The sequence below is a fragment of the Coturnix japonica genome, chromosome 5, assembly GCF_001577835.2.
Source record: "Coturnix japonica isolate 7356 chromosome 5, Coturnix japonica 2.1, whole genome shotgun sequence".
NCBI classification, from domain to species: Eukaryota; Metazoa; Chordata; class Aves; order Galliformes; family Phasianidae; genus Coturnix; species Coturnix japonica.
In genome coordinates, this window is record NC_029520.1 from 48,738,163 (window position 1) to 48,753,027 (window position 14,865).

The 14,865-nt window shown below is 39.8% G+C and overlaps 1 protein-coding gene across 1 annotated transcript in view; it reads left to right on the forward strand.

Moving 5' to 3' along the window:
• KCNH5 (potassium voltage-gated channel subfamily H member 5) overlaps window positions 1-14,865 on the forward strand; it is a 153,911-nt gene that overhangs the window by 86,601 nt on the left and 52,445 nt on the right. The window contains exon 8 of the mRNA XM_015865668.2: window positions 9,318-9,517. Coding sequence (XP_015721154.1) covers window positions 9,318-9,517 — 200 coding nt within the window. The remainder of the gene's footprint in view (window positions 1-9,317; window positions 9,518-14,865) is intronic.

A 14,865-nucleotide genomic window follows, 5' to 3' on the forward strand; every position in this document is an offset into this window, starting at 1 on the left:
CGTGCCCAGCTACTAGTGCCTTGTAATAGCTGAGAAGAATTGGCAAAGTATGCAGGGGAAGAGACCCTGAAGTAATAAATATTTCAGCATATGAGCATATGAAGAAATACTTCGAAGGCGTCAAATTACTTGAATTAATTTGATGCATTCATAACGAATCTCATTTCTACTTGAATATATGGTTGTGAAGCATCTTTCTTTGAAAAGAGATATAATTGTGTGACACTGGAACTGCCAAAGTGGGAGGCTGAACGTGCATTTTAGAAACTAATGCTTACTTTTGTTGCTAAAGAATTAATGTTTAGAGAAGCATCCCACAGCAGTCCAAATGCTTAGGTCACATCTAGATGTCTTTATTCTGTCAAACCTCTCATGTATTGTAACTGGACTTTAAGGATAAGCTTATTCACTGTTAGATAACATTCAAGACAGAACAGCTTTATCTGTATTTGCCCTGCTCTGAGAAATAGTGCTTCTTACAGCAGGAAGATGATAATATCTTCCCAATTAGTGGGACCTAAGCCATGATGGTAGCATAAGCCTAAAAAAAAATCTAAGAAGCAATTTAACATTACCCTGATTTATTTATTTTTTAATTCTTTGCCTCATAGTTGTGTATGAGTGCAGCTTTATTCCCTTCTGCAGCAGGTCTTTTTTCTTCTTAATCTTGAAATTAGGGGTTCTGGTTTGATGTATCAGTCTCTCCACAGAAGCAGTCGTGAAAAGGACAGATGAAATTGAGTGTCAGCACACACAGGCAAAAAATAGATAGTTAATACCTGTGCAATAATGATATCTAAACCAGAGGTCAATTAGATGAGGGCTTTAATGATGGAGAGAAAGCAGAGCACAGGAAAGCTTGGAGAAACCAAGAGTGGTGCACAGAAGGTACAAGGGGAGCTGGGGGTGGCCAGTGTAATGCTAGTGCAGCAGGAGTAAGTGGTGTGACTAAATACTTTGCTGCATTCGTTTGAAAGGGTAGATAAAAGCAGAAAAAGAGGAAATTGATTAAGTTGAAGGAGGGAAGATTTAGGTTGAATATCAGGGGGAAGTTCTTTACTATGAGAGTGGTGAGGTGCTGGAACAGCTGCCCAGATAGAACTGAAGAAAATGCCCAGTGTACCTTCTTTGTTATGGTCCTACCCAAAGTGTTCATGAGGAGCTGCAGTCAGAGAAGGGATTTTGGCCTCCATGGGCAGTTGGTGTGATGTTATGTGTCACTTTTGTCACTGTTTGCAGCTCCCAGGACTATATGCATTTTCCAGACAGCTTCTGGAGCTGCACTGTGAAAACACCATCATCACACAGAGGGTGACTTTATTGTGAGAGGCAAGAACAGAATAAATGTATTTAAGTGAAATGGGACATTTAAAAATGTTGCTAAACAACCACAAAAAAAAAAAGGCAGAAGAAAGTGATAAAATACACTCAATTACTCTCTTCTGATTCTCTCCAGACATCAATATAATTTCATTGACTTCAGTGAAATTAGTGTTAATGTAGGAATGGAAATACAGCAAATTCAATTCCAGAATCTCCTTCCGGGAACGGTGAGCAAGCAAACAGGGGTAATCAGATAGAAACAAGTGCTGATCAGAAGGAGCTGGGCAGGGAGGAGGAGTGCTGCAGGAAAGGCTGCCAGGAAATACTGGCGCTTTTCCCATCTCACGTAGTTATGCACATTTTGGCAATGCATCCACAGTGGCTGAAATGAAGAGCTGGACTTGTTTTCTTTCTTTTGGTTGGCCAGTGTATGCCATCTTTCATTGTACTGTTGAATATGCAAGGATTTCTTGCAACATCAAGTGGCTGTTTTACCGCAGCATTGGTTTGCTTGTTATTGTGGAGAGCTGAGGCTTGATGTAGTATTTAGGCAGCTTTTGTTTCATCTGAAAATGGTCCTAATTGTGGCCTTTGGAGTGCTGATGTCCAGTTCTACGTGCATGTTACTGTCTGTCTTTGTGTCCTGCTGATGGAAAATGCACAAATATGTTTAGAGTATTGCCTGCCATTTTACCACACTGTTGTTCATCACTGGAGCAGTTTGTGGTACTGGTAAAGGTGAATGTGGGCTATAGAAGTGGAAAGCAGGCAAGTTTTTGCAGCTAGATTTCACTATAACTGCTTAGAGAACAACCGCCAAGCAAGGCCCCAAGGAAACCATCAGTTCAACATCTGCCATAGCTGAATGAATACTGAGATAAAGGATGTGAGCAGTGAGTGCTCCATTTTTCCTTATGCTCTTATAACTCGGGTTTTTTTTTGTGTGTGTGTCAAAATGGAACTTCCTTCCACTGATTAGATTCCAAAGGCTTAAAGTCGAGACAGGAGGAAAAAAAATGTTTTGATATAAATTACTTCAGTTTTGTAAAACGTGAAGGTGAATTGTCTAAAGTCTTTATGGATCACGTCTTGTCCTCTTCCTACTTGGAGGGAAGACCCATTTAATTTAATACAGGCTATCAACATCACCACATAAAACTTTGGAGACAGAATTTTGCTGTATTATGACCTGATCCTGAATTTGCAGAAAAGAAAATGTGAGGGGAGATTTTCTGTGTGTGTGTGTGGATGACTTGTATGAGTGAGAATCAATGTTTGGTTCAGTTATGATGGTTCTGTGGTCATTTTCCAAAGAAAAATGGATGGGATGTAAGCATCGCATCCAGATTGGAAGTTTTTAGTATTTAACAGTATTAAGTGCTTTGTTTTTCTTCTTCCTAAAAATACCCTTTAATTACATACAAGACCTGTCCTCAGGGAGTGCAGGCAGATTAATTAAAATACAGAAGGAAGGAACTGCTGCATAGAAACAGCACTGCTTTACCTGTGCTCTGTCTCATTGTTTTCAGGTAGTTACTGTGTAAGTGATACTCTGTTATGCTAACATGTTTTCCTTACCTTTCTAGGCCACAGCGTGACCAGTGTTTTATAGCTGAGATCATTTACCTAATTGTTCCAATTCCTTTATATTAATTGTGTTGAGAAGCAAGTTGAATATCTCATTAAATAAATAGTGTTAGATTTGGGAGAAGTATGAGAAAATTAGAAGCCTGGAAGGAAAAGTGATAATTGCAGAATGCCTAAGCCCATTCATGCTGTATGTTCACCTCTGTTTACATATGCAGTCATATCTGTGCATATCTAGTTGATGTAGAGATGTGTAATCTTTAGGAGTGTCTAATGCACACCAATGTGTATATGCAGTACACATTTTTACACTGCCATATGGGGGAAAAAAGAGTCTGGAAAGAGAAAGGTAGGAGCTAGAAATACCTTCCAGTGCTGTTTTGTACTTGGAAGGTGTGTTTACAAATTTCCTATTGTATTTTAACAAGACAGGCAGTTTAGGTGGTATTCTTTAGAGCTCAAGTGATGTTCTGGCATCCTGCCTCCAGCAACGTTGCTGTCCTCAGCTCATCTTAATGTGACAAGAATTTGGTATTCCACTAAATTCCCTTAAAAATACTGAAGAAAAAAATGCAGGGAAAAAAACGCACACAAAAAAAGCCCTAAAACCCAAATCTAGCAACGAGCTGTCAGGTTCTTTCACACAGTAATACTGACAGCTGCCAACTTTACACAGATAGGTTTTTTTTATCCCCTGGAAGTGATTACTTCTGAGGGACTGTTGATCCCATGCTTCTTTCCATACAGTAGTGTAGGAGATCCTATGCACCTTATATGTACTCCAGGTGATAGATCTGACACAGCGAGACACACTGAGGAGGGCAGGTAGGATGTTTTTAATTCACAGGTGTAAGCATTTGCCAGCCATAACACTACAGACCAGCTTTTATTCTTTGATGGAGATAGGAATGTGAAGGATCTCCTGATGGCTGTGATTGTTTAACAGTCACCACTGAGACATTTTTCCATTAATTTTGGTCATCTTCTTCCTCACTGCTTTCTTTTGGCACTTTAATGCCCTTAGGGAAGTGACTGCCTTAGTATCAACACTTACTATGGCAAAGGATTTCATGCAGCATCTCAAATACTTGATGGGTCGTGTGGTGGGGAGGTGTTGGATTTCTGGAGAAATGAAAAGAACGAAGAAGTAGCATTAGAAGTGGTTTTGTTCATTTTAATAATTTGTGTTCCTCTCTATTTATGTCCTGCTCTTTTTATGAGTGATAACTTAAATATTCCTCCACCAGCTTTCACTACCAGAGTCCACTAGGTCCAGTTTCCACTGCGTATGAAATAGGTAGAAAAAGCCTCTCAGCCTCTCACAGGAGAGGTCTCAGGGAAACAGTTTCCACAGTTAAGGCTCCTTCACTACAAGGCATTGATTTTTCAGGTGATGAGAGGTTTGACAGAGGTTATGCTGTTTGCCCTGCTGCCTGCTATGGTGCAGTCACCGCTGTTTTTCAGGCTGTGTCTGCCCACATGCTCACCACCGTGGAATAATACAATGATGGAGCAGCAGAACCAAGACATGCGAAGCTTTCCAGATGAAAGAAAATGCCAGAAATTGCATATGAATGCCAAGAGAAGATCACTAAACCAGTGCAAGGCTATGCTTCTGATGTGCAGCACAAAGAGGTCTAATAGCAAGGGGTGACTGTGGTACGGTGTGCTGAGCAGGGAAGATACTGTACATGAGCTGTAACCTCAGGCTGCTTAGACAGCTGCATTGTCAGACCTATGTAGCCCTTGGTGCTTAAATTCAGGAGGATTTTATTCAGTGTGTGCTGCCAAGGAACCTTAGCCAAGTTTTGCTACTTTTGCTTCCTAGGGGCTGGAAGGTGGACATGCTAATAGGTATGGGCAACACAAACCTTAATTTAAGACTGTCTCAGCAAACCATGATACTGTATTTTGTACCAGTTTGGCTTGTCTTGGATTTTGTCCCAAAATACAGCACATCACGTTTGCATCGTGAAGAGGCATCGGAGTTCTAAACTAAATATTTTCCTTTTTCTAAGTGCTCTTATAAACAAAAATGCTCCTGTTAAAAATTAGTGATTGCACAAGTGCGGTTGAAAGCCCTTGTTTTTATAAGGATATATGCATAAAGTATGCAGAATGTGTGACTGCATCCACAGCAGCTGTTCCACTCAGCTGTGCAAACAGCATCCCTTGTAAAGAAAAGAACAGGCAAGTGTCGGTTCCTACAGTTTACTACTGATGATCCTTGTAATTATGTAATTATTTAGTTCTTGTCAAATATCTCATCAGTGCAAACAGAGATTTTACAAATCTCTCATTATTATCATTATCCTCTTAATTTAGAGTTTGCATAACCATGTTGTCAAAAAGTGTTGAGTCAGGAGAGCAGGGATGAATGTCACTTGGACCCACAGAGGAGCTGCTCACCTCTATGGACTGCAGTGTGAGACAGAGGAGTGCATGGACGACCACCACCTCCCTGTGCCGGCAATGTGGGACATGCATCTGGATGCAGGAACTATATGTAGAGCTTATAGTCTATATGGGTGATGGATTCGTGCTGGTGCAGTAATTTCTTGGACACAGTTGCATTCAACCCTCCCCTTATTTCAGCAGTCAAGTGATTATGGTGGGAAGTTAAGAGGTGAAATTCACTGCAGAGTCCAGGTCTTTGGCTGGACGTAGCAAGGCTGTGGTGTGGTTATGGGAGGATAAATATATTGTATTATTTGGCAAAGAAATTGCAATGGTATGACTGCAGCTGGACTAGGAAGAAGGTTGTGGTTTTTTCTTTACTTGCACTGCCTGCAGCTGTTTTGCAGTCTGAGCCATTGCATGTAGGAAAGGAACAACAGAAAAGCGCTCTGCTTTTAAAATAAATCACATGTTTGTATTTGGAGCTTCTATCTAATTATGTGTATCTACAAAGCTGGATTTATATCTAGTCTCTCCAATGAAAGATGTAGCTTCTATTTGTTTGATTAATCAAACAATCTTAGAAGAGTGCCTAATACCAGAAATTCTTTGAAGAAGGTGCAGCTCGCCTCTGCAGCATGCACAAATAATTATCAGTGTTTTTATAGAACTTCATCTTCTTTAAAATTAGTTTAAAGGTATATTGTACATCCTTAAATAATACCTTATCAAAGAGCAGGCCATCGAGAAAATTCCATCTCTCAGTCAAGTCTTCAATTCCTGAAGGCAGATGTTCCTATTTGGATTTGTTTAGCATGCAGTCAGGATAATAAGAGATCTGAAATACCTTGGGATAATTTTGCTATCTCTGAGTCTTCTTTCTTTCTTCTAATGAAAATTCCTTGTCCTGAAGTTTTATGTAACACTGTTGCTAAATCGTGCAATATTTTATGCACAATTTTATGCCTGTACAAGTATGGTATAGCAAAACACGTTTTAGATAGAATAATATGTACCACTTAGATCCTTGTATATAATTTAGGGAACACTTATTTAATGCTGAAGTGTTAAAATGGAAATTAAGGTAACAGTTGATCCACCTTTAGGACTGAGCAGAAGTATTTATGCATCACTGTTTTGATTGGTATGAAATCTAGTGAAGACTGTTTGAGATTTACCTGGATGGGACAATTAAGTAAGTGAGCATCGCGTGACTGTTGGAAACAGAAAAATTCTGGAGCTCTCTGACCCATTAGAGAGAAGATGAATAAATGGTGTCTGACCTAGCCAGCCATTTCAAGGAAGCAGCTGAAGTAATTCTCCCTCAAGCCCGTGTGGCATCATCTCATCTCTTTTACCTGAGCTTCATGCAAAAGGAGAGACTAAATTAAAGCTATTGAAGTGTGTATATGATTTTATAGATTTCTTTAGAGATTGCTCAAATCCTCGTGCATTCAGGAGTTGTGCAGTACTTTATAAGCTTCAAAACCTTCTGCAAATGATCTTCACTTCCACATCTCCCCACCAAAAATAATTAAAATCCAGTCAAAAGTAAAAGGCCTTCAGTAGCGCTCCTCTGCCTTTGTTTATTAAAGGTAAAGTCCACACCTGCCCCTGTGACATTTGCTCATTAAGCAAGTGTTCGTTTGCAATATTACTGGGCTGAGGAGTGCCCATTAGCAGTGCTTGCAGATCCCAGCACAGGGGGATGCCAGCTGTCTGTGCCGAGAGCAGCCAGCTGAGGAGCAGAACCAGCTCACCTCCCTGGTTGGGCTCCTCTTTGTGATGTTTGCTGCTGATACACTTCTCCCATCCCCAGGTTGTGTGCCGGTAAGCAAAGGTGACTTGTGTGCAGGCTCTGTGGCCTGTAGGCTTGTGAATTCTGGCTCAGTGGAGCTCTATGGGGTAATGTTTCCATCAGATTTTGAAATCTTGATCCAGTGACTTATTCTATCCTTAATTTCTTGAGCATACGTGCTCTCTTTAGGTACAGCTTTCCAGGATCCTACGTTAAGAGACACAGAACTAGAATTTCTCTTCTGGCTGAGCATTTTCTATAGATATTCCCTGCCAAAGACTTCTTTTTTTGCAGAGGAGGGGATATGTGCCATTTGCTTCAGACAAGCTGTTTTCGCCATGCCATACGTAACTGTTTCCAGCCTGGCGAGTGTCAGAACTGGGTATATTTTTTTCCCTATCTAACAGGGCACTGTGTCACGTTTTCAATCATCTGTGTAGGTTTGCATGGCCAGGTGGGCTGAGTGCACTGCCATTGCTTATTCACAGGACAGAATGTGAGTATAGTTACAGAATGTAATACATTTTAAGCATGCGGAAGGGCAGGGTTATGGGGCCAGTTCTGATTTCTCTTTACCTTTATAGTCACAGTCATTTTAATGTTGCATCCTCTGAAGGCGAGAAAGGGGGGCGTTCTGCACTCACATATCTGATGAGCTGAGTTCAAGATAAATTAGCACATGTTTTTCAGTTCAAGATAAATTAGCACATGTTTATCAGAAGGATGAAGAATGTCACGCTTAGAAGTGGTGCATTGTCAAGTTTGTCCAACTGCAAAGTCCAGAGGAGCAAAAAAAGCTGAAAAGAGCTCAATTCAGGAGGCATCCATCCATTCTAAACTTCTTATAATATTAATGTTCAAATACTCTGGGGAAGTGTTACTATCTATACAAGTGGGCGCAGAGGTATGAAAAACCTTTTAGTGCCTAGCAGATATGAAACAATGATCAGTAAAGCAAGGGGGGGATAATTAATCACACTTTGCAGAGAGCTTTATTTTTCATAATCACACAGAGTATTCATCTGCTGTGCTCTACAACTGAAGCCTTGAAACCATCTAAACTCCCCTTTATAAGACCTTATTCAATACAGTCTTGTCAGCTGAGATTCCAAAAACCCCTTTGACTTTGAAACAGTGAACGGTGCCTTTCTCATGAACTCCAGAATCTAATTTTTGTACTGATGCAGTAAAAAGCACAGTGAGATATGGAAGTACAATTTTTTTCTATCAAATAGGTCTTAGAAAAACATGATGTTTCTTTACAAATACCATCTTTCAAGTAGGGATGATAAACAATAGTAAATGACTGCGAAACAAAGTGAGCTTTCTGGAATGATATAGATGTGTTGTGTAGAGGGAAGACATTATGCGCTGAGAGACAGAAAGCATTTTTCCTTTCACAGTGGGTTATTTTTTGTCATTTCTGTGGTTGTTTGTGTTTTTTTTTAAATGCAGTGTGGAAATGTGTAGCTGTACTTCAGTATAAAGTACTTCTGAGCGAAGATTATTAAAAATGACAGGCAGACTTCTGTGTACTTGGTAATGTTAAGAGCAGAAGCGAAGTGCCATGCATTGGCATCACAAGACATCAGAATAATTCTCTTTTCTGCAAAACCTGTGTTGCTTAATGGAAGAATGTCATTCTGGGCTTCCTTGCAAGGGTAATCATATTGTAACTCAATAAGGAGCTTTAAACTTCCTTGACTTTAAGACTATCTTTCAGTCCACCACTATTCATGACAGCACAAGCAAAGGTGTACATTATGGTTTTGCTTGAGTGCTTTGTCAGATTTAGGCTTCAGAAATCAACTGTCCTCTTTCAAAAAGAGTTTCACCACATTGCACTTGCAATAATGTACTGAATACAATGCCTTATCAGTTGGAAAGGATTACTCAGAACGTGTGGTTTTCTTGAATGTGACATGTTGTTCCTTAGAACAACGGGCTGAGCTTGACAGTAAATCTGGCATGATTAGAAAAGGGGGAATCAAACCAGAAAAGTAGGTAATGCCAAGAGTGGCTTTGAGGGAGTGCTGCCTGCCCTGCCTTGTCCTCCTCTTGTCCTACTGGCCATACAACTGGGAATTTCTATTGTTCGCCGATGCCATTTCTCTGTCTTGGAAGTCATTAGGGACTGGCATTTTACTGGAGCGTGCATATTTATTTTTAATTATCGTTGTGATTTTATTATTATTTATTTCTTTTTTTCCAGCTCTTCTTTATGCAACTATTTTTGGAAATGTCACCACTATTTTCCAGCAGATGTATGCCAACACCAACCGATACCATGAAATGCTCAACAATGTGAGAGATTTCCTAAAATTATATCAAGTCCCAAAAGGCCTTAGTGAAAGAGTCATGGATTATATTGTCTCAACCTGGTCCATGTCCAAAGGAATTGACACAGAGAAGGTATGAGTACATGAGGTAACAATTCAGATAGAGTTTGTGTATATTATATTCTTTCTTTGAAACAAAACTGTGTAACAGCATGTAACTGACTAACACATTCTTAACTGCATGCTCCTCCTTTATTATGGTTGTGGTTGGACCAAAAATTAAATGTTGCCAAAAATGATTATTATGCCACTTTGGAAATACGCCTTTTTTCATTATGGTAATTGTTTTCTGCTTTCTAGTCTTACTTTACCAAAATTCTCAACAATTTTAATGTAATTAATTATTGGAATTATGGGAAATTCATCTTCAAATTATGTCTGAGGACATAATATAATGTCAAACCTATACTAATCAGTATTTTCTGAGAAGTATTGGCATCTGTGAGTTGCAATGAAATGAGTTTGATTGGCTTGGACCTTCTGCTGATGCCCAGGACATTGACATACCCATCAGCCTAATTAGTATAGGATTTAATGGCAGTAGAGATTGATCTTGAGCTGAAATCTCTCAGCTAGAACGCAATGCCTTTGGTTGCCAGGGAGATGCAGAAAATGTGGTAGTGTTGGCAGCTGTGCTGGGTGGAAGTCCTATCTGACTTTTGCCCTTGGAAAGGAGTGGTTATTCAGGTGTCTTCAAAGGTTTGTTAAGGGAAAGGTTGTCTACAGTGTTTCATCCATTTTCGGGTTAGACTGAGTGAATTGTCCTCTGAGCTTCTCTCTCTAAAATACATGCAGTGGAGTCTGTCTAGCTTTGGGCTGGATATGTTAGAGAGTTGGAATCAGATGGGAGGGTTTCCACCTGCAGTGCTTAGAATGAAGGCTTTAAGATTTAGAACTTCTGGAGACTGGTGATGCTCCTTTGACATCTGTGGAGCTGATACACATCAGCTGAAATTAGGCTCTCAGTCTCCAATTTCCATGAGGATTTGCTGTCTGAGAACTTAGAAAGCAATTTTCTGAGGGAGGGCAAGGAATTGTCATGGCAGATTAATGTCCTAAAATGTATAGTGTTTACAGAGCTTTGAAGTTCTTGCTTTGTCTAAATCTATTGTGTAGTACGGGATGATGATGCACTTTGTTCAGACATGCAAAATTAAAGTTGCTACACTGACAAATTTAGTTTTACATCATACTGGTGCAACAACAGTTATCATACTCATTTTCTGCAATGAAATTCAGTTTACCATACCAAATATAACAATATTAATTAGTATGGATTTTGGTTTTTTTGGTTCAGTATGCCTTCTTCCTTAATATGTTACTTTCTTATACACTAATACCCTAACTTCCAAATGCTGATTCATACAATGTTAGAAGTGAGCTTTTCTATTGTAAACTACTAAAAGTACACTCAGTCTTACAATGTAAACTCAAAAAAACATGTGAAAATGGAATTTTCATTTGCATTTATTTCCTTGTAGCTAAGCCAGAATACTGTATTATTCTGCCACAGTTTCATTAGATTTTAATGATGCTCTGCAGTTAATGAGGAAAACCTATGCTTTAATTACTGAAATTTCCTTCCATAGTTTCCACATGTCCGGTTTTATAGCTTATAAAAATGCAGTTAGAGCTGTAATCTTCAGCTCGTGGTAAGCAGTGTTCTCTGGTCTGTAAGACAGTAATGGCTACTTAGCTAGATAATTAATATGGCTGTAAAATCTGTGACTTAGGTTTTTAACAATTTTCCCTTGGTAAAGACTTGCCTAAACTTAGGCCTGGATCCAAAACCTATTTATAACAGTGGAAGGATTTCAGGAACCTCTGCATCTGGACATCAGTATTTGGATCTAATCGAACTTCCCAGAAAAGCCAGTGATGCAGAAGAACAGAGACAAGATAAATGTAAGAACTTGAGCATCGGTTTGAATATGTTGGTATTTTGTATCCCCTACAGCCTGCAAGTCTGCAAAAGCAACAGCACCAGCAGCCCTTAGTGCCCACACTGAGCATCCCTGAGTCTGTATGAGTTTAAGGCAGTTTGCTTTTAGCTTCAGGACCTTAACTGAAGATTGATGTAGTGAAGTGAAGATTGGTTTTTGGGGAAGGGTAGAAATCTGTTTAGTAACAAAACAGCTTTTCTACCTTTGTTTCCACTGAGGACAGTGTTGTGATATGCTGAACAAGACAAGTTAGAGAATGTAAATCCCAGCTGAGAGCTGAGGGGAACAACGGTACAGTTCCAGAGACTAGTCTTGTAGGGCTGAGCATTCCTCTTCCATTAGTTCCATCTTGATCCCTTCAAGTCCATTTTAAGGCACTCTGCATTTAAATTGAATCCATCTGTGCTAACCCCAGAGCATCAAGTGGATGCGAGCCCACTATAGAGACCTCCGAGGTACACAGGCTTAGATTTATTACCATAGACACAGTGAGGCTAGGAGGACTATGCTGCACCTGCAGCTGAGCTGCTAAATCTAGACAATGCTCCAGTGTGTCTTGGAATAGGGGATTACTGACCCAGGTCTTGACAAGCTTCTCTTGCTTAGCCTAGCAGCCTGGACATGGCCTCAGGGGCTCCTTCCACTGTGGATTTCAGAGCTCCAATAATGAGATCCTAACCAGTCTGTAGTGCAGATATTTTTGCATCAAATGATTTCCCATTCCACTTTTTGTTTGGAGTCTTGCAATAAGCTTATTATCCTGCAAAGGACGTATGCTCACAACACGTGGAAATTAGTGAAGAGTTTTTAAACTTTCCAGTTTTCATCAGACAGTTTCCATCGTCCACAGTTGTTTTTAAACCTAACATACATTATTACATCCTAAGCTGTTCCAAATATATCTACACTGTCACACCGGAATGTGTTCTGCTACATCATTTGCCATAAATTCACAATACATTTCATTCAGGCACTCAGCGTGTTGAAATGGCTTTGTTTTGAAATCTAAATTCAGAGGACAAGAAGATGAATGTATGTAAGAAGTGTTACAGTAGGTTCCTATGGTGATGAACCATCCTAGCAATTTGAGGTACTAAAAATAAGCGTGTGTGTATGTTTCTTTGATAACTAAAGTTTTTAACTTCACACACTTGAAATTGAAGTACAGTTCATAGCTTGACTTGAATCACTACCGTTTAACATGTAGAGGTGTTGTGTCATAACTCACACACCTACCTTTAAATGACACTTTTTTAAGTAAGATCTTAGCTAAAACCAGTGAGGGTGAGTTCATTATCAGACATGCAACAAAGTGGAAGTTAGCATGGAGAAAAATTAAGGAAGATCTAGCCCTTGCTGCTTGTTTCTTGTCTCAAACAGAACTTTGTTTTAAAGCCTCCACTGATTGTGTTTATATGTGGGAGAAGCCTTGTTCTCCCACACCGGAGTGGTGGTGCCTTAAGCACACAGATTGGATCTCACTGTTCTCCTCGGGGATAGCTCATCTTCAAATCCCATCTTCAAACCACAGCACTTCAACCTGTCTCTGAGTGTTCACAAATAAGGAATTAACAATGACACTAAAAGCATTAGTGTATTTATTATTATTACTTAAGGGGAAGCAAGTGGCCTATGATCTATAATCTTAAATCACTTAAACGTTAAAGCCCTGCTTTGACAGCTAGGATGATGTATGTAGTACATGCACATGGACTCTGTCTCCTGGAGTAACACTGGCTCAGGCGAGATGGAATTTATTTTTACGATTCATGCTGTGTGTTTTGGGGTTATTCATCTAATAATGACAAAAACAAACCATCAAAAAACCTAATGAACACTTATATACTTAAATAGTATTTCTAACATAGCAGAATGTGGTTTTTCGGGTGTTTTTTTCTTTGAGAGAGAGTGGTATCAAACAGGCTAGTGCATTGTCTGCATAGGGTTACTTTTAAGCAGCTGAAAAGAAATCTTCATTGCAGTAATCTATGAAACACACACTGAATTCAAACCTCTCAAGTTTTTATTGAAATATACTAAGCAGCAAATGAAAAATTTATAGATATTAGCTCTTCTATGCGAAATAGGTCATTATACATGAAAGCAGAACAGCCATTAACTTACACGCAGATGTCTCAAGGTCTTATCTAATGATAACGTTCTGAAATGTCAGAGATTTTCTGTTCTTGACCTCCATGCTGTTGTATGGCTTAGGATTTGCTCAGAAAGCAATTAAATAAATGTCTATCATGTTTTAACAGTCAATTTGTTCAGAAAAGCTGTAGGTTGAAAGAAGAAAATGCTTCTATTCAGTCTGAACCTAAGCATCAATTGCAATTCAAATGAATGCCAATTCCACATTGAAATGACTGAAAAGGAAATCATGGGAAAGTAGTATTAAAACTATTCATTGCTGGCCCACTAAGCTTTCATTTAGGAGAGATAGGTTTATGGTAAATAGACACAGTTTGTAACTTTATTAAACATTAGTTTACAGAAGTACAACACAGTTAAGTTATGTTTGCTCTTAATAAGATCTCCAAGATCTACAGTAAGAATTACCCAGAGAAAAACAGGGAAATCAGGCTGCCATTGCTACGGTGCCCCATCACATAGATGTGTCTGTAATTGCTGGCTGGACTTTCTCCCGGATGACTGATGTAGAAGGCTTCCAATCTTCATGGCCAAAGAGATCTACAAAATTAGGTGTGACAGCCGCCCACAATCCCGTGCTGAAGAGGGAAGGTAAAAACCATTTGGACAAGTATTTTTGTTTCGTTGTAGAGGCGAGGGTGTTGGTCGTTCCTTGCAGATCGGGACGAGGTGAACAAGAAGAGAGCTGAGCTAGGACCAGGTACAGTTGCAATCCGCGGTTCTTTGGAGAGCGGGCTGCAGGAGAGACGGTCAGGGTCTCACTGTCCTTCGCAGAGGTCCAAGCACAGGGCCTGTGCACCAGTGGGGCTTTCTGTTTCACCTTAATGAATGGTATGGATGATTCACCTCCAGTATGCACTGTGCAGAGCCAGGAAAGATTGTCCACAATTATCTTTGTCTCTTGGATGCGCTGAGTTTGGGTTGACACGGGTTAAACTATGAACCTCTCATACTTGAGGAAATGCCAGTTCTATAAATGATGGCTGTAGGGCAGCTCATGAAACTGTTTGCCAGGGGGGTAGAATCACCTGTTGTGGATGGGTTGAGTGTTTCCCTGAGCACTACCAACGAGGGGATGTTGCTGACAGAGGGACTGTCAGTTCCAGAGACCACACCTTGGGGAATGATCACATCTCAGGGACCTCCAGAGGTCCCTTCCAACTCTCAGCATTCTTTGATTCTGTCTTTTTCAGATCTGTTTTCTTATTACTTTCTGCCTTAAAAGATGTTTTTACAAAATGCTGCATGTTAAAAAAATTAAGGCACTTCCAGCAGAAGCGTGAAATAAAAACTGTTGGTCAATTCCATTCTTCCAGGGGTGACC